At 35.9% G+C, this 23,704-nt stretch overlaps 1 protein-coding gene across 12 annotated transcripts in view; it reads right to left on the bottom strand.

Moving 5' to 3' along the window:
* The window catches only part of AOPEP (aminopeptidase O (putative)), a 212,536-nt gene that overhangs the window by 44,382 nt on the left and 144,450 nt on the right, over nucleotides 1–23,704 (bottom strand). For 2 of the 12 annotated variants that reach the window (XR_009961251.1, XM_062600338.1), the window contains one exon: nucleotides 19,311–19,369. The exons of 9 other annotated variants lie outside the window; for them this stretch is intronic. Coding sequence is in view for 2 of the 3 variants with exons in the window: in XM_062600338.1 (XP_062456322.1) it covers nucleotides 19,311–19,369 (59 nt within the window). In the remaining variant the exon portion in view is untranslated. Of the gene's footprint in view, nucleotides 1–18,490; nucleotides 18,578–19,310; nucleotides 19,370–23,704 lie in introns of those variants that run through there. One more of the 12 variants, XM_062600339.1, reaches the window with a different exon arrangement.

Raw genomic sequence — 23,704 nt, 5'->3', positions numbered from 1 at the left:
TTTTAAAAAGGCCAGCAAAAGCTACCAGTCCATAAACTGAAATTTTCTTCTTAAGCTATAATACAAAATATTTTCCCATAATTTACTTGATGGAGAGAAGATCCACTTATGAAGAAACTCAACATCTGCAATCTAAATGCACTGAAATGTCAAAATGATTAAACTTTTATGATCTAACATACTGCTGAGCCAGCAAAATGAAAACCAGGTGGCTTCCACTACAGGTTCAGTCAGGTTATACATTTCTTTCCCTCAACGCTTGTTTTCTCAAAGAAATGTTTCACTATAACTTCTTTCTTGAGCACAATAGGCTACACATTGCCTATTCTGTGTAGATTATAGTCTCCGCCACTTATTATCATGCTTTCAGCACAAGCTTCTCCTGGTTTCAGATGAACTGACCACAACAACAGAAAAGTGGACATGAGAAGCCAGATTGCCTAGCTGAAATCACATTCCAGAGGACCATAACTTACATGCACACAAAACAGACTGGATGGCTGTGACAGAAACTGGAGTTGAAGTTGGTTCACTTGACCTACGAAGTCCCTGGTGTCCCCAAGCCTGGAGAGGAGATCAGACTGCCAGTACCACAAGTTGTGCCCCCAGATCGCAAGAATGTACCTGGCACTAATATCATCATTCTCACCAAACAGCAAACCCAACACTTGCAGCTCAGGTTCAGCAAACTGTTCATCTAACAAAGAAAACCAAAGCCTAAAAGAACTTTGGATTTGTTTTCCAGACTCTTAGACTACTACAAATTAAAAGCTTCATACAGAAACCCAACAGTATTTTGTCAGCGCTTGATGGGGAAGACTTACATACACATTGTAACATACATAAAAGTGAAAATTTATCTCCTTACTTGTCCATCCAAAACACTCTAGATCACAGCCACTCCAAACTATGCAGCTGATGTTGACAGCTTAAACCAGCTCACCTTGGTTGATCATCATCTAGGTCCTCAGTAAACAAACAGATGACTCTCTAAAGATCACTGTTTAAGTCACAACATACTACTGCAAGACTAAAAATGGCCAGTTTACTAATTGTGCAATGAAGAGATAAAGAACTATTATCACTGTATCTAAGTCTCAGCCATTAGAGGGAAGACCATCAAACAGAATTCCTATAGTTTTTGGTCTACATGTACTACAAAAAGGGACAAAACTGACTGCTGAAGAAATTTAACTGTTTTTTTTTAGGTTTTGCAAAGCTGAAAATTACTGGCCAAGCAGCCTCAGCACCAGGCACTGGAAGTGCCAAATCTTTAGAAACTGCCTTGGGTTGTTAAGCTACTTCTTCAATCCAAACTTCTTGCAGCAGAACTGAGCAAGAATGAGCTTGAAGCCTGCTTTATTTCTTTGAGAAAGTGGCACAAATATAGAAATTTCTGGAATAATAAAAATTTGCTCTAGCTACACCAACCAATGGAGAGCCCAGTCAGTTCCCAGAGTTCACCTAGGATCATGCTCATTGAAGATCATGGAAATTAACAATTTTTCAACTCTCTTATGGGGTTATGAGGTCTTATGAGGCCCAAGACTTGTTAACCAGAACACTTTGTTTTGTTCTGATGAGTTGGAATTGAGTACAAAAATATTATACCTGCCCAAACAGTAAATATCAGTTCAAAAGAGAATTTCCTTTCTTCTTTCTTTCTCTAGCCATTCACTAGCTGGTGCTGCTGGAAAAAAAAAAAATCACACCAATTCTACATAACTCACGGCTACTTCACCACATAGGTCTGACTGCAGTACACCACGAAGTACTAACATGTCAGAAGCCACTCCTGGAGGAAAAGACTAAAGCACAGATAGAAAACTAGACTTTTACTTCTTGATCCTTAACTCCTAGGATCCACAAGAATCAAGTCTCTCTTCTATCCTTTCTGATTTCAGAACAATTGGTAACAGGTAGTGTCATGCATAATTATTCCAGTTGCTTGGGAACTCCGAAGAGCAGCATGCACAGTTTACAGTTTCCTTTGACCAAAGATACAGAGATGCCAATCCATCATAAAAGTATTCTTTTTTTCTTTCTTTCTTTTCGTTTCTTTCTTTTTTTCTTTCTTTCTTTTTTTTTTTTTTTTAATTAAGCTCTTAAAATAGCCATCCTAATTCTCCACTTGTCTGGAGACTTCTTTAGCCATGATGGAAGAAATCCAGCTCCAGGATTGCCATTACTTCTCAGCCTGATTACCTTTGCGTCTCCAAATGAAGCCTCTGGCATTTCAAAAAATAACTAGTACTGAACGCTGCACCATGTCTCTAACAACATAGGCTACTCTAAGCCTATCACATTGGTTTTTTAGTTTCTACTCTGACTCTCCAACCTATTCTGACTGGCATGGCATAAGGCAGCAAGCACCCATGATCCTGAGAAGGCCAGATACCACTTCCAAGCAAGGATCAGGAGTAACAGCTGGACCCTTCCTCCATTCCACAATTCTCCACTCAAACATACGGGGTTCTTGAAAGGGACACCAAACTTGTTTGTGAGTTGATTCCAAACTGCACTAGAGGACAGGTCACAAATATCATCATCTTCCATTACATACTGAGTTTTTTAATTTTACTGCCTCTAGCACATACCTATATGCACTTAAGAAAAAAAACATGTTGCCCTTTCTCCCTCCCCAAAAACCCTTTATAAAACAAAACACTCAGCTGCACACAGCTCTCTCCAGGGGGAGAGGCTGAGACAATAAACAACACATGACAGATGTTAGTTACATTGCTTAATGTACTTGTGGAAGCTAGTCAGATCTTACGGCGATGAGTGTGGTATGGAACAGAACAAGCATATCCATTACTTTTTATTCCTGACTTAAAATGTGGGTAGGATTTTATTTAAAACTGTTGTGGAAGATAATTACCGCTGGCGGGGGGGGGGGGGGGGGGAGGGGGAATCAAGCCTTTAAAAGATCGGAGGACAAGTGAATGAGTGCTGCATGACATCCTTTATATGCCCAGTGATAGTTAAAAAGATGCCATAGTTATTAGCAAGGATCTATCTGCCAGATTCTCTGTTTCAAACTCCTATATAGGAGCATTAAAACTAACCATAAAAATAAATCCAAGCTGAAACTTGCTAGACAGGAATATTTCCAAAATGCAGTTTGACTTATGTATTTTTAGCTTGTACGAGTGCAAGAAACTCAGGGGTTTAGGGCAGGATTTGCATATCCTTCATGCAGGAGCAGTATTTCTTAAAAGAAAAAAATAGAAATTATTTGAAATACTAATGTTTTCAGAAGTTATTACCAGATAAAATGTGGTAAGAGATAGGTTACAAGAAAGCTAAATTCTGCTCGTGTTTCTCAGATGAGAATTTCTGCAATGCCAAGAAAAGTATGTGAATTATTAAAAGGGAGTAGGAGTTATTTTATCATGTGTACTGACCAGTTCTTCTACATATAGATACAACATTAACAATTACTTTTAGCTCCAGATAGTGGATTTGTCTCTTGACTCATAACTGCAGCTTCATGTGGGGACAACTCTATTCAATTTAACAGAATTACATCAGAGTATTAGCCTCTAAAGAGCTCTCATGAAAAAAAGAGAAAAAAAATAATACTTTCCTGTGACTATAGAAATGTGTGCTAGTTTTATGACAATGCAGATGAAAAAAATGGAACAGAATTTGGAAAAGAAAAAATATTTTAGGACCTATTTAGCAAGTGCTAAGTTGAATAAGAGGAATGAACAAAACATATGACATTTAAGGTGCACACCCCACGATAAATTCATTCCCAGAGCTGGGGTAAAACTGACTGCCTGAAATACATCTTTTTTTTTTTTTTTTTTTTTTTTTTAATATAAAATATGACGAGCTATTAATCATTGAAAAATGACTATGCAAATCCCACTTTTTAGTTAGTTAAGTCCCTCTTTTTAGTAAGTTAATAACAACTTACAGGAAAAAAAATTATATACATGTATGTATTTTGTTTTAATCTGTAAGGAGAATTCAATAAGCTGCTTAAGCAGTCTTAATTTCATAAACCCCACTCCCCACTTGGTTTATGCTTCAAATTCTAGTGCACTTATATCATTTAACTTTTTGCATATTTATAAAAAATGCAGGTCCTTGCATTCATTTCCACATCCAGGCACAAACAGAAGAGTTCTGCTGAAATTGAAGAGGGTTCTAGGTCTTCCATTTTCAAATGGAATGCACATTTTCCCTGACATTTTCAATCAATCATTCGTAATATCCCTCATTTTTAAAATTCTGGAATTGTGAATGAATTTTGTTCAAAGCTGTATAAATAATTGGGGAAGTAAAGGATAAAACAGTTGTTGCAAACAAAGCCAAACCAAAAGTCTTCTTTTAAAGTTGTTGTTTATTTTCATTCTGAAAGTGCACAGAGAAATAATTTAATCTATGGTTATTCATTTCTATACTATTTTTCATTTAGCAAAATGATCTCATGTATGTAAAGCACAGAGCACCCCATATTCTGCTCCAACCTGTGTACTTTTGGATTCATTCCAGACATTTTCTGTTCTGGCTTCACTCAGAAAATTTTATGTGGACCTGGAGAAACCACTACAGGCCACAGTCTGACTACCTGATAAGCAGGTATCAACTAAATCAACACAATCAATAGTTGAGGAGCCTATCAACCTCTATAAAAAAGTATACTTAGTTATTAATTTATTTGTAAGGTTGCTTGCTATTTGTCTTTTCTCTCTTCAAAAAAGGAGGAAGAAGAAAAAATACTGATCTCAGGGAAGGATATGTGGAAAATTTGCTGACCTATGGCCTCATTCTATACTCATTATGCAAGAAAAGCTCCCATGAACTTCAAGGGAATATTTACTTGTCTAAGGAGTATAAGATTGGCACTTAAGCACTCAAGTTACAGACAAACGTAAAAACATTCATGACCAGTAGATAATGCCAGAAAGCAATAGGTTGACTGTGCAGTGGCTGGGTATTATGTACAAATGGCTGTTTAACCCCTAAATTAAGTACAGTGTTTCAACAGTAATTCACAAGTGCATCTACTAAGGGAAATAGTTGGCTGAACAGTATGTTTTAGCAGGAACCTAAAACACTGGGAACAATAACAGAGTAAAGTTAGTTACATGGAAAGTTTGAACTATGTAGCCCTACTTTTAATTTGAGGTATCACTTGTAACATTTTCATTTGAACAAATTTAAAGTTCAAATGAAATGGCTGCTTCTGACCATTTGAAATGCAACCTAATTTGCATTACAGGCAAAGTATGAATCTGTTTAGTATGCATCTGGTTCTTAAGAGGCAAAGGCAAGTGCAACTCCACCAACTCTTTCCAGATAGCGATTTCAAGCTCTAGAATTTTCTTTTCAGATATATATACAGGCTACTGTGACTACAACATATCTGACATTTCTATTATAAACTTCAATTCTCAGGTGTTTATAACATATCTACAAAAATTACCTTTGAGCAAGAAACTTTAAAATCCTCATCCTATGAGCAATTAAAATTTTTATTATTATTATTCCAAAGAAAATGTTCTATGCAGTTTACTGCATTAAGACAAATCTGTTTAACCACACTCCTATGTTTTGGAAATAAAAACACGACAAATGATTGCCCCAGGACTAGTCTAATGACTTTTTGTACGCTGTGAAATTAGGACAGCTAGGGCAGCAAACACTGAATAGCTATGGCACATATGTACAAAGCTGTGACTTTACAGAACAGTGTTTTCCACCAGTGAATTTTGCTTTTCATAGTTCTATCTTAAATAACATATCAGAAATATATCCCAAAAGGCTAGCACCTTTTTTTTGGGGGGGGGGGGGGGGGGAGGGGAAGGTTAGGAAATACGCATTTAATTGGTTATATATTTTTTCCCCTGTTTAAAAGTAATCCCTCAATGTCTCTCTCAAAATCTTTGCCATATCATCACATATCCTAACTGAACCCCAAGACATCTGCAGCTTATGGGCACAACCCTGCAAATGCTTATGGGTCATTAACTTTGCGTACACAAGTAGCTCCATTGAAAGGAAAAGCAGTATGCACATGCTCAGAAGTTTACAGGATCGGGCCCTCTGAAATGCCCATTTTGAAAAGATATTACAGGGTTTAATAAATGAATAGCAATGTCATGCTGTAGAATTTTTCTGCAACAATACATTTACCATATTATTTTAAAATCAGCTCAAAAAAAGTAATGAGGATTCTATATTAATTTATATAGATTTATAGAAAAATTTCTATTAAATCCTGATTATTTTCTGTAGACTCTATTGAATTCATTAATCTGTACACAACTTTACTCATCCAATTTCTCTGTACTGAAACAAATACAACATATTCTTGGATGTTTAAAACTCATCATTGTTTCTTATTTTTAAACATAGGCATTCCAACTATTTCAATATGTCAAATTTTAAAGCAGTTTCTGTGCACCACTGAGTAGAGCCTGGGAAGGTTCTGCAATGCTGACTTGCAGATGTATACATACCCACAAGCCTTAGAAAACTAGGGAACTAAAAATCACTCAACACTCTTGGAAAACCAGGACATCACAACCATAATGCCTATGTTATAATGGCCCAAGTAAAGCAGACACTGCACACTGAGATCTGCTGTTTCTCTTCAGTCTTTCTGGCAGTCTTACAGTTATTTCAATATGGATTGCTAAAGGGGCAAATTCCTGCCAACAATCAGCTCAGCTATCAGTGTCTTGATATCTGTCTTGATTTTGCCCATTATCTGCATCTAAGTTCCAGAGAAGCCAAAAGATCCATTTTAAAGAAGGAAAAACATATTAAACAGCCTTATATCTCAACAACAAAAAATAGCCTTGAAAAAAAACTGGACAGACATAGGAAGGTGATTACATGTGTATTAGATATTTGTTTCTGTAACTCTTTCTAAAGAAGGTACTTTATATACCTCTAAAGCAATGGAGTAATTATTAACTGTGCTGTAGCTCTCCAATCTGCTACTGAAGAGTAAAACATTTTCAGTTGAGCATTACTGCATTAATACTATGACTGAACTCTGCAACAGACTGATTTTCTTTCATAAACACCACTGAACAAGTAGTTAGTGGTAATTAAGTTCTTAACCCCTACTAGCTGCAGCTGGGCAATAGAAGGCAAGCAGATGATATGAAAGGAAGTTTACTAATATTCAAAGCTCCATAACTAGTAGCAGCTGAATTACTCCAAGAATTCTTAAGACACGTAGCAAAAGAAATGCCGGATTATTCTGAAAAGGCTGAAAGTCAGAGGTTGTACTTACTGAAAATGTAATTTCAGTTCCACTCAGGCCAGAGCACTAAGTCCTTATTACACCTTACTGTGGCACCTCAAAAGTATTGTTCCTCTTTTCAAACCAAATGTACGAGTTCTTATTAGTTTAAACCCAATCACAAACCAGTTTTGGACATGCTCCACCCTTGCAATTACATACTGTGCTTGATGATCAGATTCCACCTCTTCCCTTCCCTCCTCCTCTTCTATACTGTCTCTTCATTTATTCAATGCCCTCCTGGGAGCATTATTATCTTGCATCTAATAATTGCACTAATTAGAAATTTTAATTTGGGTATTTAAATAACATGAAACTAGTTTGAACAAATCTTAGAATTTCAGCAGCAAAAACAACACAAAAGTCCTTCTCTGCTGCCCCTAAATGTATATGAATCTGCAAAAGACAAAAAAAACGAAAAAGAAATGGTACCTTCTTGCCTTCTGTAACAAGATGAGAGCGCCCATTCATGTGAGTAAGAGTTCTATTAATCTGCAGTGTTACTGCACTGACTTCAAGGAAACATAAGCAACAAACGTATCCTTTTGCTTTAATAGCTGAAATACCATATAGACACACAGGTTTGCCAAGGCCAGCACATATTTCTTGATTTTCAGAACAACCGCCCCTTATTTTATATGCAATTTTAATGCAAATAAAAATAATATAGTAAAATCTTCTTACAGTAAAATTCTTACTGTAAAATCGTTAAGTGCTGGTCTGCATAATTTCACAACACCAATCTCAGTTTGTAAAGGACTCTGTTTAGAATAAGCATGTAAAGCAATGGCATTCAACGAGGTCTGTATTATTAACATAGCCAGTACAAATAAGCAGCCTTTCTATTGCATATTGCTGTTACATATTAATTCTCCTTATCAAAAATAGTTTGTCCTAAAAAAACAGAAACAAAGTGTTTACAATGCTGTATCTGCATGGAGTGCAATAATGAGGATCCATACCTTTTTCATACACGTCTCAAGAGAAAGAATAGGAAAGTAGCAACAAATACATTTTGTAATATAATTAGCACACATTTTTCACAAAGCTGTCTGAATTCTATACAGTGGTGAGGACTGATTCTCCCTGGAAAACATGTTTTCCCTTTTTCTAATCCCAGTGGGGTCCTCTGTACAGCCTGAACTGAACAACCTAAGACAGATCTGAGGAGCAGAGTGTGGAAAAAATAAAAACAAAAACAACCCTCATGGAGTGGCTTTTTCAGCATTTACATTAATTTATATCCCTAAGATTATTATGGCTTATTGGTCTGAATCCTGAAAATTGCTGATTTGTGCTTAGAAACCCTGGAAACTAAAACATTTACTGAATAGAGTGAGGAAACAAAATTAAGAGCCTTTAAAGTGTTCAGTACCTCCTTCCCTCTTTGTTTTTTATTTAAGTTCATATTTATTTGTTTTTATTTTATTTAAAAAGTTCAGGTTTCCAACTATACTAGTAAGTGTTCTCACATAGGCCAGAGGTTCTGCAATGATGTAGATATGTGCTGTGTATCATAACACAGAGGGGACAAAAAGCAAGAGGGAATGATTTAATCTAGATTTTGGATTTGTAAAATTGTAAAAGAGAATAGAAGATGGAGAGTCTGGCTGCTGCTATCTCAAAATCATGGGAAAATACACTGCTGGCTTTTAGCCAATCATTTCTTGAATGCCTCTCCTCTTCTCCACTTGTACCTGCTACTGTTAGAGCAGTAAATCAAATATTGCTGTATATTTTTTAAAAGCAGACTGCAGATTACCTTTGAGAAAAAAATGTGAGCTCTATTACACTAAAATATTTCTTTTTCTTTTGTAGTTATATTTTTTTTCTAATCCCTGTCACTGGGCTTTCCTCTATTTTCAGTATGTTTACTTAATGTTTGACATCTTACTGTTTCCTCTGAACAGTCATTTTTCTCAGTTGTTTGCTTAATCACTTACACAGCAGCAGGGGAGTGAAAAAAACACAATAATAATTTTTAAAAACTCTCCCCAGGAAACTGGATTGTAAATCCACAAAATCTGGCAGAGTTTCAAAATGGGGGGAAACCTTACACTATTTTTAACAAACATTTTTAAGCTGCCTGGATTTCAAGTTGAGAGTTCAAAAAACAAAAAGGAAAATGAACGGCACAGATTTTAAAACATTGCTTGATCGAAAGGGAGAGCTTTGATTGGGAATTGAAAGGAACAAAGCAGCTTGCTTATTTTATGAAAGTCAACAGACAGCAAGAAAATGCTGAAAAAAAAAAGAAAGAAAGAAAAAGAAGAATCCATTGATAGGACGACATTTTCTTCCCACAGAGACTTTATACATTCCACCCTTTTACCACTTTTCAAAGCCCTATATTTTTTCCAGCATTTCAACGTAACTCAAGTTGAAACTCTCATTTCTCATTTTCCCATTTCTGTACTTGACATTTGATTGAAAAATTAGACCGTGCACTTCCCAAAAGACTCTTGTCAGAATGCAGTCTGCAAAAGAGGGGTAACCGAAACACTAGAATAAACTGCAGCCATGAACTGCCTACTTGTGCATGTACAAAGCTGGATCCCCAGTAACAAGCACAGGTGTACAACATGCCCAAGGTCCAAGAATCGAACAGGAAACGCTGCCACTGGGCACTTTAGGCTCAGAGAGTTTTATTTCTACTTCATTTTCAAAGCAGTTTTAAACTCCATCTGTGCAACACTCCCGAGCTCTGTTTATAGGCCCTCAATAGTATTGCTTATGTACAGAAAATAGCCAAACAAATCTGGAAATCAGAAAACATACAAATCAATTTTTGCTAACTAAATTCAGTAACATAGAATTTAAGCCAGAATAATAGCACACCATAAGTATATAATGCTACTTTGCAGCTATAGAATGATTTTGACGGACAAACTATTATTATTTTATGGCCTCACGAAAACTTTATTTCTAAAGTTTTAAGTTAAAGCAGATCTAAAAGTCATGAAATAATTACAAGCAGAAGTAAAGATTGTTGTATTTTACCCCATCACTACGAAAAGTTCACATGCTTCTATTTCCTGTGCAAAATATTTTTAATAATCCACAACAAGCTTATATTGGAAACAATTATCAAAGTTGTTACTAAGATGCCTTATTATGAAAGACAGATAAAAGTAGTCTACACAGACACAATCTACACAGACACAATCTACACAGTTGCTATTCACTGAAAAGAAAAAAAAATACTAGCAGAAAAGTCAAGTATGGAAACAACAGGTTCAAATCAAGGATGCGTATTTTTCCACATGAAATTTGATTTTAATTTTCCAACTATATTAATATATCATACTTTTTTGTAATTATATTGCATGACACTTTAATGAAAATATTAGATAAATATTGCAGACAATTTCTTTGAGCACAACAGAACTTGGCCATGTATTTAAATTCATTTTATGTTCTTGATACGCCGCTACTATGAAGAAATAATGTGAGTAATTACAAATCAGTTTTCCAAGATTATATAAAATCATCAAATATACAGCAAAATTAATTGCTGCACATTTTAAAATATGGATTTTAATTTGATTTTATGTTGAACAGTGCAAAAAGAAAAGTCACTGTTCAGATATGTTACGTGCATTTTCTGCACACTTATATTTTTATCACAACTAATAAAATTATGCTTTATAAAAAGTATATCAGCAGGTTCTGATGTAAAGTACAAACATAGTTTTGCATTAACTTATACAACTGATAAGAATATAATGATAGGTCATTATTGAGAAAAAGAAAACCATTCCATGCAAACCCTGTAAGAACAAGCAAGAAAACTTTTAGAACGTAATCCCTTAAATAGACAGTTTTAAGTCCACAAATACTGATCTTCTGGACAGAACTGACTTAAGAGTAAGATCTTTTAGAGAGCATCTAAGAACCATCTTACAACAGCATTCAAAAGAAACCAAAAACATGAAGAAAGAGGCCACAATCAAGTTATTGTTGACAATATTAAAATGTAAACAAATTTGGGCAGTGGACATTGACAGTCATTTTTCATTATGCTACATGGTCTATCTACTGCTCAAAAATGACTTGCACTTTTTTTTATAAACTATGTGATCTACGCTGCAATTGCTTTGCCTCAGACGTATATGTTAAACATTTAAGACATAACAAACCTGATTTTGCAACAATACTCGTTGAGACAAAATTCCCAAGATTTCAATGAAACACATCTGCTTAAGGACTGTAGGGTGTAGCACACAGCACCTTCTGAGTAATCATTTTAACATATACTCACTATGATCATTTAAATTTATTTTGACATTTTATATTCTTTGGTTAGCTTTAAACCTTCAGAGCAAAGCTAAAGCATGTAAACATTGAAGAGTATAACATAAAACAAAGTGCTGCGGGCAACAGCCTTGTTCAAATCTAAAGGAGATTGAAATTAACACATAACATACTCCTGAACACCTTGTTCATGGCTTCTATTATTTAGGACATTCGCACACTGTGTCTACTCTCATTTAGGTTATCACCCATACTGATATGGGTGCCAGATTCATTTAATATAGGAAAAAAGGCTTCAAAATAACATATACATGGAGAGCAGCATAAAATTACATTCACCTAGGTAATTATAAAATGATAGAATTTAGTGAAAAAGCAGGCTTCTGTTCTAAACAATATTACAGCACATACTCAGAAAGTAGCAAGAAGCTACCACAGAGTCCAAACAAAGAAAGCATATAACCAGTGCATCAGAAATAAATATTACCAGGATGTTTTCTGATACACACTTTGATCACCACAGATCCATCCAAAAACCTCTTCCTATAGCCTGACTTTGGATGATCAGCTCTAAATATTTTATTAAAACAATTCATGGTTATGTAGGCAAACAGATAAATGCTACGTCTTGGCTTTTGCTACTGGAACCGACGAGATTTGCAGTAAGAACAGGAACTTCGAAAGGTCCTGGACAGAATGCTTATAACTTGCATCTCAACTATAGAAACAAAGCGTAATGCACTATTACAACAATTCATTTTATGAGAAAACTAGTGTTTAAATTTATAAGCACACTGTGGAGCCAACTCAACATTTCTACATATTCACGTCCAATGTCTTTGCTTGTACAGCTATGGCAGGATGCAATCTTTTTCTCCTACTTTTCTGCAATACTTTGCTGGAAACCAGACTTAGAAGTTCACAAGCCCCTTGTAAACTCTGAGAATCTTGGCTTCTGAGCTACAGGAAATATGTCTCTAAGTATTTCTAACTTTATAGAAGGATGAGTGTACTTTTGGCATATACTCCTGCATACAAAAAAGATTTACCAAATGGAGAAGAGAGGTTTAAACATTTACAGTGGAGCTTACATACTCTTTTCTACATAAACTTCCTCTCTGAAGAAATGCAACATAAAAACCAAAAAAAGGTAGCAACACGAAATAAGATTGGTTGCCTCAGTTCAGCTCCTACTAAAAAAAGTATCCATAGCACAAAAGCTGATCTCACAATTGGCAATGTTGATGGCCATCAGGATTGAATGAGTGTGGAAATTGAATTACACCCTCTCTCCCTGTAGGTGGTCCTTACTGATCAACATACCGGAGTGTGTCAAAGTCTGCACTCTTTCTGTCCCTGACATGGCTACTCCGTGGACACAATCCTTCAGACTGCAGTGTTTTCAGTATGACACTATTCAAGAGGGTTAAATACAATTTTAAAAATCTCTCTTTGAAACAGTAATTTAAGATAAATGTCTGTTTGCATCAGACATTTGCAATAGGAACTCTCATTGCAGGCTCCTACTAATCTGATTTAAGCATGATTTTGCTTCCACTCAGGAAGCTTAAACTAATTTAGCTGTCCCTGAACACCGTCACAGAAAGATGAGGTATCCAGTAGCTCACGACTACAGTTCCTAGGTTCAACAGCCACATTTGCTACACAGTCAGGTTATACTGGAAATTTGTTTGCTTTAGCTACCATTACACAAGGGATTTATACTATTACGCTGTTATCCATTACATTCAGATTTTTAGACTCACACAGACTGCCTAGAGACTAAAAAGCAGAAGAATTCAGATCCTCATGCATGCTAAATTACCAGCTGCCAGAAAATCCTTGGCATATTCCCCACACTGCAGTTTAATAAGACTTTGTCATTAATGCACCCCAACATTAAGAAATCTGATGCCGTCTGATTTCTCACTCTTGCCTGCTGTCTCATTTTACAGAAGAAAGAAATAATAGTAAATAAGTAAACTTTCAGCCCAAGAGCTCTTTTTACTTACAAAAAAAAAAAAATGTGTTTGGTAATTTGTCCTCAATATGGAAGAAGACATTTTGATGAGTAATGATGGACAGGACAAAAATTATAATCAAAAATGTCAAAATGGATAGGTGAGTAATAGTTTGTAAAGCACAAGCCTCCTATTTTACAGAAACTTGCCAAATAACTTTCAAATAAAGGCAATTCTTACAATCAACTCCTCCACAATTACACGGAGGACTCCATCAGTCAATTAGAAATGGAAACTGACTCTCTTTGAAGATTTCTGAATTTTAAGAGGCTTTTTCCCCCCACTTTTTTTTTCCTACTGTCCCTTTCAAAACCAAAGGTAAGTAACAACCAAATTAAGACAGAGTTAAAAAAGACCAAAATCATTGTTAGAAGGAACTTTAGTTGGATGAATAATTCAACCCAGACAGTGAAGTCTGCCATTCATTGTCCAGCTATATATAAAGAGGGCAATTACTTTGAGATAACCTACACCCAAAGAGATTGCTAACATTATACAAAGACATGTTTTGTCCTTACGCAAAAATTTGCAGCATGACTAATATAACCTAGATGTTTCCCATCTTCTCTTAAAAGCTAATGGCCATAGGAAATGCCTAAGCACCATTAGAACTACTCGACATCTTAACTTAAGTTAGGTGATATGACAAGGCTCTCCCTGCCGATTTTTCATTCAAACTTAGACTGCTATTCATGGATGGTAAGCACACCTCGTCTCTCCTTTTTTTTTCTTTGTTTCTTTCAGTTTTCATGTTAAAATAAAAAACAGTTCAGGAAATATTGTAAGATGAAGCTGGCTACAGGCTTAGAAATAAAAAATTAAAGTTTCAGTAAACCTGACGTCTGCTTGTAAATTACACCTTAAAAAAAAAGCCCTAAACAAACAGGAAAAGATACTATTACCTAATGTCTGAAAATTCAGAGAATATATTCATTCATCGAAAACACTTCTGCAAGCAAAACAAACTAAAATTATTTCCCCTGTTTATTACATAGTAAACAAGATATCCAAGTATCTTTTTAACCTGTGCCTTTCTGGAGATAGTATATTCTTTTCATTTACTGAGGAAAGCGAGCACTGGTCTTCATGTACATAATCTAATTCGCACAAAAATATGCTCAACAAGACAAAACCAGACATGCTGTTTATACAGAGGCATGCTACAACAGTTCCTTGCATGATCCCCCAGCAATTTACAATCTCTGATTAAGACAGCTATCCAAATTCATTCTACAAAGGTAAAACATATCCTCATATCCATGTTTTCAAGTGTATTTTCAAATACTTTTATTTGTGAGAGATCCATCTGGAATTTATTAACCACTAATCTCAGTATGCAATTTAATCCCATGACAACAACATCATGTTTGGGATCATTCATTTGGCCATGACTGTAAATGCAATGTTTGTGGCCAAGAGACAGACAAGATCAAAGGAATTATAAAAAGGCAGCCCCGCTAGCGCAACATTACACACACTATGCCTATAAAACTAGACTACTGCTTTCATGGCTACAGCTTTCTCTTAACATCTAAATTGTATCACACTCAGTAATACTCAGAGTAAATGAAGTTTCCTTCCCAGGAAAGTAAGTCATTCAACTTTTACTCAAAAAAAAAGTAGTCATGCTGCTTTATGTCACAGTAGAAATATTTTATTTCAAAGATAACCAGGAGCTGTACAAACTTCTCACAAGATGGAAACATATTATAAAACTTTTTCTTTCACTGTATCATTCTGGCAAACTTAGGAGTTTCTGCTTTCTGGAATACACTTCTAGGAAAGCAGGTGCAGATTCACACAGCCTACTTCACTACCGACAATCCTGTTCTTTCCCCAAGGTCCACAAATCAGGTGTAGAGCTCTGACATTTTGGACGCAGCACCAGTCCTAATCCTAACTTTAAAATCAAAGTTAAGAGCCAGTGGATCATCGCATAAATTAAAGCCTGTCATTGTTCCTCCCTACTCTGACCTGGCCTGACATACACACAAATAAGTAACAATGGCTCACTAAACCTGTTAAGAGACGAGCTGGCAGCAAACAGATGGACTTAAGCACTGGTAGCAAGAGCAGTCTTACTTCACAAAGCACCATATAGGGTTGAAACTTATTTAGTACCGTATTTATAACTCCAAGCTCTGTATTATATGCCAAAGATGTGTACAATCAAAGGAACAATCACTGTTTTAATGGTTTAAAAAAAGGATTATATCTGCGTATTTCTGGATGATTAGATCCTTAGAGTTCTTTTCGGACACAAAAAGAAAAAAAAGAAAATTATTTCCAATCGAATTATATTTAATACTTGCCCATTACATGGCTGGGATCCAACAGCTATTGTGTCTCCTGGATAGCTCACTTATTACCCTGCTCTTTTGTTCCAGTATGCTATTCAGCAGAAATAGAAAGCGAAGTCAGCATGGTGAGGCCTTATTAACTTGCTGAAAATGGGTTCAAACATATCAATATTTTGGATTAGTTCTATGACTGCAATACTCACATGAGTCAGCAGTAACCCAAGCAGGTATTAATTTAGCAACTAAATTATTCCAGAATATATGAAAGCAAGCTACGCTACCATCTCAGGCTCAGCTGCCTTTCCTGCTACTTCCGTACCGTGTGTGTGACTTACAATTATAGAGCACACAAATCAGAGCAAGTTCTTTAACACTGGCCACCCCTTTCTAATATTCTTTCACACCACCACTAAATGTGGGTTTACACAGTCCTATGTAATCCAGCTAAAGATAGCAACAACAAAAAAAGCCCCACTACAAATACAGTATCATTCCAGTATAAGAACTATCTTCTGTCAAATACAAACCAGAAATGGTGAGACTATTCAACTATGCCCTGAAAATACACAGCAAATTTATCAAAAATAATTATTTATGGAATTGTAGGTTCAGAAATGCATTGATGCTTCCAAATATGATCAAAAGTACTCAAAAGTACAAAAAAGTTATTTTCTATATGAGCATTGGGGGAAAAATATCATTCTGAAATTTCTAATAGTTTTAACTTCATATCTGAAAACAAAAAGAACTAGCACTCACTCATTTTGCAACACACAAAGAACAGTCTTAACCAAAATACTATGTGATATTACCCGCTTTTAATAAAATACATATGTACAGTATTGAAATTGACGATACTTGTTTTGATTCCCAAAATAGAGATTTACTCTGTGGTGCAGGGGTCTCACAATGTTCAAACACCATTATTTTAGAAACTTGCATACTTCATCATTTGAGTTTTAAATTTTTATATTTTATTAAAAAGCATTCTAAGTATTTAAAAACAAAGCTTAAAAACATGAATGAATAAGGAGTAAAAGGAGATATTTTTAAACATCCAGGACCTTTTCTCCAGAACTCGATCCATTTTCAATTTGCTTCCTAATCTTATCATGACATTCATACATTAGTGAGAGGCCTAAAAAGAAGACAAACAAAGGGACTCTACAAATGTCGCTAGAAGGCAATATTGTTTCCTCTCTACTTTTCCTTAAATTAACCTCAGTTACAAACCAGCATCATAATTCTTAATGTCTCTTAAAAGTGCCCAGAAATCGGAAGATTCTAGCCTCCTGATTATATGGTGGGAAAACAAGCAAAAAAACCACTATTAACTACCAATAAAAATCTGAACCTATAGAAGTTTTTATAATTCTTCTTAAATCTTACTTTTGTCACTCAGTTGTTAATAACAATCATTATTTTTTTGAAGCACAATAAAAAAAGCAACTTTCTGGGCCTTTGCAGCTGACATTTTGAGGCAAAATAAGACGGAAGTAATGTACATTTACACACTGACCAGTCTAAATACATTAAAAAAATCAGTAATATTCAAATTCCATTTGACACTGTAATTATCTCCTGATAAAAGAGACAAAAACACATACGGAGTTACACCTTCAACTTAGGTTGCTATGTAACTTAGGGAAAACTCTGTAAACAGAAAGTCACTAAAGCTGGTGAGGTTCTGGAAGGGCACAAGGTCCAACCCTACAGCATCTGCTATACATTCTTATTTCCCTGCCTTCTAAAAATGGTCACAGCAAGTAGAAGGAGCCTATGCCCCTTAAAATGGTCTACTTCACCATCAAAATGAGTTTCTGCAATTCAACTGAAACACACTGGGAATTTGATTTTGATGCATAATTTAGTATTATGCATCAAAAAAGATCGAGAGTTCAGTAAAAAGACAGATGAACTTTAAATTATTTAGAAGTAAACAATTCACACCCTCCCAGTGTGTGAGCTCTCTCACAGTAGAGAGCTAATATTTTTGGAAAGCTGATAAACCTGTTCCCCTCTTCATATCTAGAACAAAATGACAGTATGCAAAGTTAACACACAGCACTTCACAGCAAGGCAAAGACCCCTTCTGACAGCTAAATACTGCTTTGACATGATGACTTAGATAAGGCAGATCATACATATAGCACAAAATTTTGCCAGTTCTAGGTTGATACCAATTTCTGACTCTTACACGAGATTAAGCAGATTGATACAAAAAAATAAACCTCCTTCTCCTCTTACACTGCTCATCACCCTTGCAACAGAAAACAACAGAGAAAGTAAGAACCAACTGTTTTGCTCAGCAACTGCACACAATCCAGGTACTGTATTTCATTTAGGAAGGACCATGTTTTGATGCAGTTGTATCAAGTGGACAACTGTCCATAAACTCATTTAACAAAGGACATTAAACAACAGTGGAATGATAATTTCTGCTGCTGGAACGGTTGCTTGAATCCGGGTTGACAGCAAAGGGCTTCATTACACCACCATCTGCCTTTTTGTGATGTAGAATTTAAGATGCAAAAAAAAAAGGTAAACATTTCCCTCCTCCTCGCTAACCAAAACTGTATTATCAGGCTGAAAAGTCATTTTACAGAAGTGTCATTTACCTGTTCCTGGAACAGTCACATGTATATCTTTCACAAGGGAAAGCTGAGGATCATAGACAACTGATTCAAGTTTGTATCCTCAGGTTCCAGCCACAGCTTCAGCACAAGAAAACCCTTCCATTAACACAGAAAGAGTACAGTGAGTTAAGAAATCCCTAGTGGTATCTATGGACTCAAACAACATTGAAAGATACAGAAGAAAGACCTTTTCATAAAGGATAACTGACAGAAAGGAAAAGGGGCTTCTACATTCGGGATAAGAAGAACTCCTAAGTATAGAATAAATTGGAAGTTGTTTCCCAAATTCGTTACTGATAGTAGGGTCATTGACACAGAATTTCATTTCGTGTCAACCTCATAAAGCAGAACAAAGAAATAATTCAAGAATAGGTCTTCATGCTTCAACATCAAAACAGGACTGGAACTTAAAAACATTGCTTAATAGTCAGGCTCTGGACATGAGTTTTTCCAGTGCTTAATTCTGAATACATTGGTATTCAAAGCACACTCTCCATATCCTCTCTCATGGTCACTCTCTTTGCAAAAAGAGATTTAAAATAATACACACTAGCCAAACTGTAATAAATTACATGGGGAAAGAAACAGCTGTAGAGTATTATAGGTAGAATTGTGGCTTTCAGTCTACAGGGCAAAGACACACAAACCATGAAACAAAGTAGCTATTCTCACATGAACTATTAAAACATACTCCAAATGACTCACACAGATCAAGTATTTAAAAAAATATATGATCATTTTTTAAACTATACTTTTACTTTTGCCTTTTTATCATGTGAAAATGGTTCCCCTACAATTAAGATCCATTTCTGGATGTCTCAACACTCACCAAGTGCACATTTCGGAGCAGACCCAGTATGTTCTGTCATGGTAGAATACAGAGAAAACCTGAGTAAATTAAAATAACCTGTTAAACAGCATTTGATCAGGACTGAACCAACAACTCTAAGCACAGCTCTTATATACTGCAATGAGTGAAGTGCAATGACTTTTAAGGTCAAAGTGCAGCATTAGAGGTAACTTATTGATTTTTTTTTTTAATAAAAAGACTGAAACAGAAAGTAGTGATGCCTTGGTACATTGTTAGTTAACAGCAGAAAACCCTTCCCCCAAATTTTCACTTCCAAATGAATGTAATGTTTCCTTCTGGTCTCCCTTACTTTATGAAAGTCACTGAGAAGAAAGAATAACAACAGTGGTGACTGAGAAAGTGTCACTGCAGGTTAACACTTACCTAAATATTGGAAATACAGTTTCTACTAAATCTTCTGCCTGAATTGTTCACCTCAGGAAAACATCCCCAAAACATACAATATGATATTGTGGCATGTACATTTTCAGTAGCTCCCCTTGACACCACTACAGAGAATACTACTATTTCATTTTAGTTTAGACACTCACTTAGGCCACAGAAAAGCTGTCATCTTATGCTATCTGAAACCACCAGGATAGTGGATCTAAGTATCATTTTTATCATGTCCTACTCATTGCCATTTCCCTCCCAAATCCATATTAATGTGTAAAATCTGTCCAAAATTGCAAATCCCAAAGCAACATATTCAGTAAAAGTTTGGGGATTTTTTCATAGATTTCTGCTCTACAACTCAAAACATATCCTGACTATATTTTGAGTAACAACATATTGCTTCTCTAAACCCCTCCTACAGGATAACTAGGTAGAGTTTTATTTATGTCCCAACTCAAAGGGTGGACATGCTGACACACATTTTACATGTGCCACAGTGATGCTGTTCCGTATTGCACATGCCAAACTCCACCACAGAGGTGTCAGTGACAGCTGAAGAGACTTCTGAAACATTGTTTTCCTTATGAACATCAAAGATACTAAGATCTTGCAATTGGACTGTGAAGGTTCAGTACACAATTGAAATACTGCTATAGGGTAAAATAGTTATTTTTGTCTAAATGCATCAGTTAATCTTCAGACTACAGTACAAGCAGACGTTTGATTCAGATTCTGGACTTTTATAAAATGCAGATAAGGAGGTAGTATAGAAGCCAAGAAAGCCATCACAGAAGGCAAAGAATCAGGAAAGGAACTAAAAATAGCAATGACTATTCTTACAGGAGGGATAAAGGGATAATGACAAGACCATGCAACTTCTAAGCACTACATTTTATTTCAAGATCTTATGTGTCTGAGTTCAAGAGATGGTATAAACTTGGAGTATATCTAAATATTTATCTGTCTTCCTGAAATTGTTCATTATCTGTGTTAAAATGCTCAGGAGAAGACTTTATTTCTCCTTACGCCCACATGCTGAAATCACTGTTCCTTGGAACAAGGATATAGCAGACATTTTTAAAGCACTTGTCCATTAATAAACTAATACACATTTGTATTTTCTACCTTCTCTTCCTTCTGAAGAAACTACTGTTTCACAGGGGAAAATGCCATGCTCTGTTGAGGTACGTTCTAGGCTCCATTTTACATGTCTTTAACTCCTACCAACATGACAATTAAGAACACACCACAGATACTCAGTATAAGAAAGAATTAAGAATTAACCAAAAATAAAACAGAAGTGTTGACACCATTGTTAGTGCTGTCAGACTGAGCACTATTCTTCAGTATACATTATGATACTGGTTATAAATGTGGCATCAGTCAAAACAACAGACTTAAAACTTGATTAACATAACTCACTGGAAAAGGGTATATGTCATGACAGATCTTGCAAGACATTGTAACATCTAATTTCTGCTCTTGAAATTTTTCAGAAAGGGAGAAAGGACTACACCCAATCTCCCCTTTCCTAAATATTCTATTTTAGGTGAAAGATTTTCTTTGTGAAATTAAAAGGAAATTCACATAAGGCACAAACTCTCTGCAGACTCCTTTGTATCAGACACATCATTTCGGGGAAAAAAAAGTTTTACCACATCTAATCCATACATTTTAAGAACTGCTCATTACAGCAGAGTTAGGGAGGGCACATGCTTCTCAGAAAAAAACACACTGGCATAGTCTCTCTTTAAAATCACAAACGAATGTCTGAGGACTGTGATGAAAGTATTCTACAGAAACCAAATAAAAAGCTGTTCGCTATTATACGCATTTAGCCTATGGTTCCATCACCTAGCTAGGACAGGCTGGTGTCAAAAGCCACTCTAGAAATCAAGTTCTGTTCTAAGGACAGTCACATAATCGGATTCAGGAGGAACTGAATAAAGGTACCTGAGTATTTAAAAATTTAGGCTCAGGCTTGCTTTTTTCTACGTATTTTATTTTCAGAGGTTATCACACATTATTCTTTCTGACATGGAAAATATTGCCAATTTACACAGTCGAAGCTGGAAAACCTTCCAAAGCATGATGTATTGTACTACTACATGTAACAACTCTTGACAACATGTGCAACTACTCTGTACAACACCACCAAGGATTACCAAGTACTCCCTGTACTACAGCAGAGGCCACAGATTCCCTCATTTGCAAGGAAAGACGTACCCGTAGTCTCTTTTTTTAACTGATTTTAGAATGCCGAACCTAATCTTTGAAATGAGTTGCCTTCATCTCCTGGAAGATGGTTGATGCTGTACATCAGGCAGAAAATAAGAACAACAAAGATCACTATCACTGTAAGACCTCTTGGCCTGGAAAGCAATAAAACATTGCATTCAGAATCTGCCAGCTGACTCAACTATAGGGAGCTTTTGCGATGAACATAAGGATTAATTTAAAATAGTTGTTCTTAACTATGTTCTTGTGCATATTATAAGAGAAGGATATTTGGACATCGCTCCCACCAGATCATAGAATCACAGAATCAGTAAGGTTGGAAGGGACCTCTGGAGATCATCTAGTCCAACCCCCCTGCTCAGCAGGGTCACTTACAGCATGTTAGACAGGGTTGCATCCAGGCAGGCCTTGAAGATCTCCAGAGAAGGAGACTCCACAACCTCTGTGGGCAACCTGGTCCAGTGCTCTGTCACTCTCACAGGGAAGAAATTCCCCCTCACAGTCAGGCGGAACTGCCTGTGGTTCAGTTTCTGTGCATTGCCTCTTGTCCTGTCACGTGGGACAACTGAAGAGAGTTTGTCCCTGTCCCCTTGACACCCTCCCTTCAGGTACTTGTACACACTGGTAAGATCCCCCCTCAGTCTTCTCTTCCCCAGGTGATTCCAAGCCCCAAGTCTTTAAAAATTTCCCTGTGTCTGTCAGATTGATGTAATTCCTGAAAGCTTGCTAACAGGGAAAAAGAAAATAAATGGAAAGAACTCAACTGATTTAACTGGTCACTGATCCACCCTTCCTGAGAGTTACAGCTGTCTATGCTAGCCAGAGGTGAGCCTCTTAAAAATTAACAGTTTTCACCAATTTCATTCATATAACCACATACTGTCTGTACGTACCAACTACCAAAATATTTAGAAAGAAATAGTAGTTTCTTCCTCATCTTTACAGTGTCGGGGTAGATACAAATCAAGTAGATATGAATCAACACACTAAACATGCCAAAACAAACCAATGCAACTATCAGGTATGAGGATGAAGACATTTCTTTCTTTATGTACTATGTCAAAACCAAACCACTTCACAGGCTACTCTCATTTCAGTTAGAATAAGAGAGATTCGCATGCTTGTTCATTCCATACATATGATATAAGACTTCTAGGTTCTTGCTACAATTGGCTGTTAACTTGTTTACCCCAAGTCACTAAGCATGTAAGCTTCTCTGTCCGTCCCTTTTTTTTTTATATCATAAAAGTTCATGGCTAAAGTTCATGGCAGAGAAACAAATGACTGATAAAACTTAGTACGAAGAATGTACTAACAGCCCCACCTGATGAGGTTTTCCACCACGAAAAAAATAGTTTTGCTTTGGCTTGATATAATTAAATAAAACATGCTACACTTGTTGCAGCATTTCTACCCAAACAGTAGCAGATCAGATAAGCCAAAAATAAATTAAAGATTGAATGGATTTCTTTTACTTTTACACAGTTGAGCAAAAACGTTCCTTTTCATTATCAAAGTATAATTCATCATAACTAATGACGCACAAGCAACAAATTTAATTGAATACTGTGAATTACTAGACTATGAGACAAGTATTGTACCTAAAGAAGCAGGGAGGAGCTTACACTTGTGTTTTAAATTAGAGTGCAAGGCATTCTGAAAAACAGTTGTCTAGCTAACATTATTATTCACATGAACACTGCGGGAGAGGTCAAGCAGCATGATCCTAAATTCAGTCA

This window comes from Rhea pennata, chromosome Z (genome assembly GCF_028389875.1).
Source record: "Rhea pennata isolate bPtePen1 chromosome Z, bPtePen1.pri, whole genome shotgun sequence".
Classification (NCBI taxonomy): domain Eukaryota; kingdom Metazoa; phylum Chordata; class Aves; order Rheiformes; family Rheidae; genus Rhea; species Rhea pennata.
Note: the sequence above shows the minus strand (reverse complement) of the source record. Positions and strands in the feature narration are given on the sequence as shown.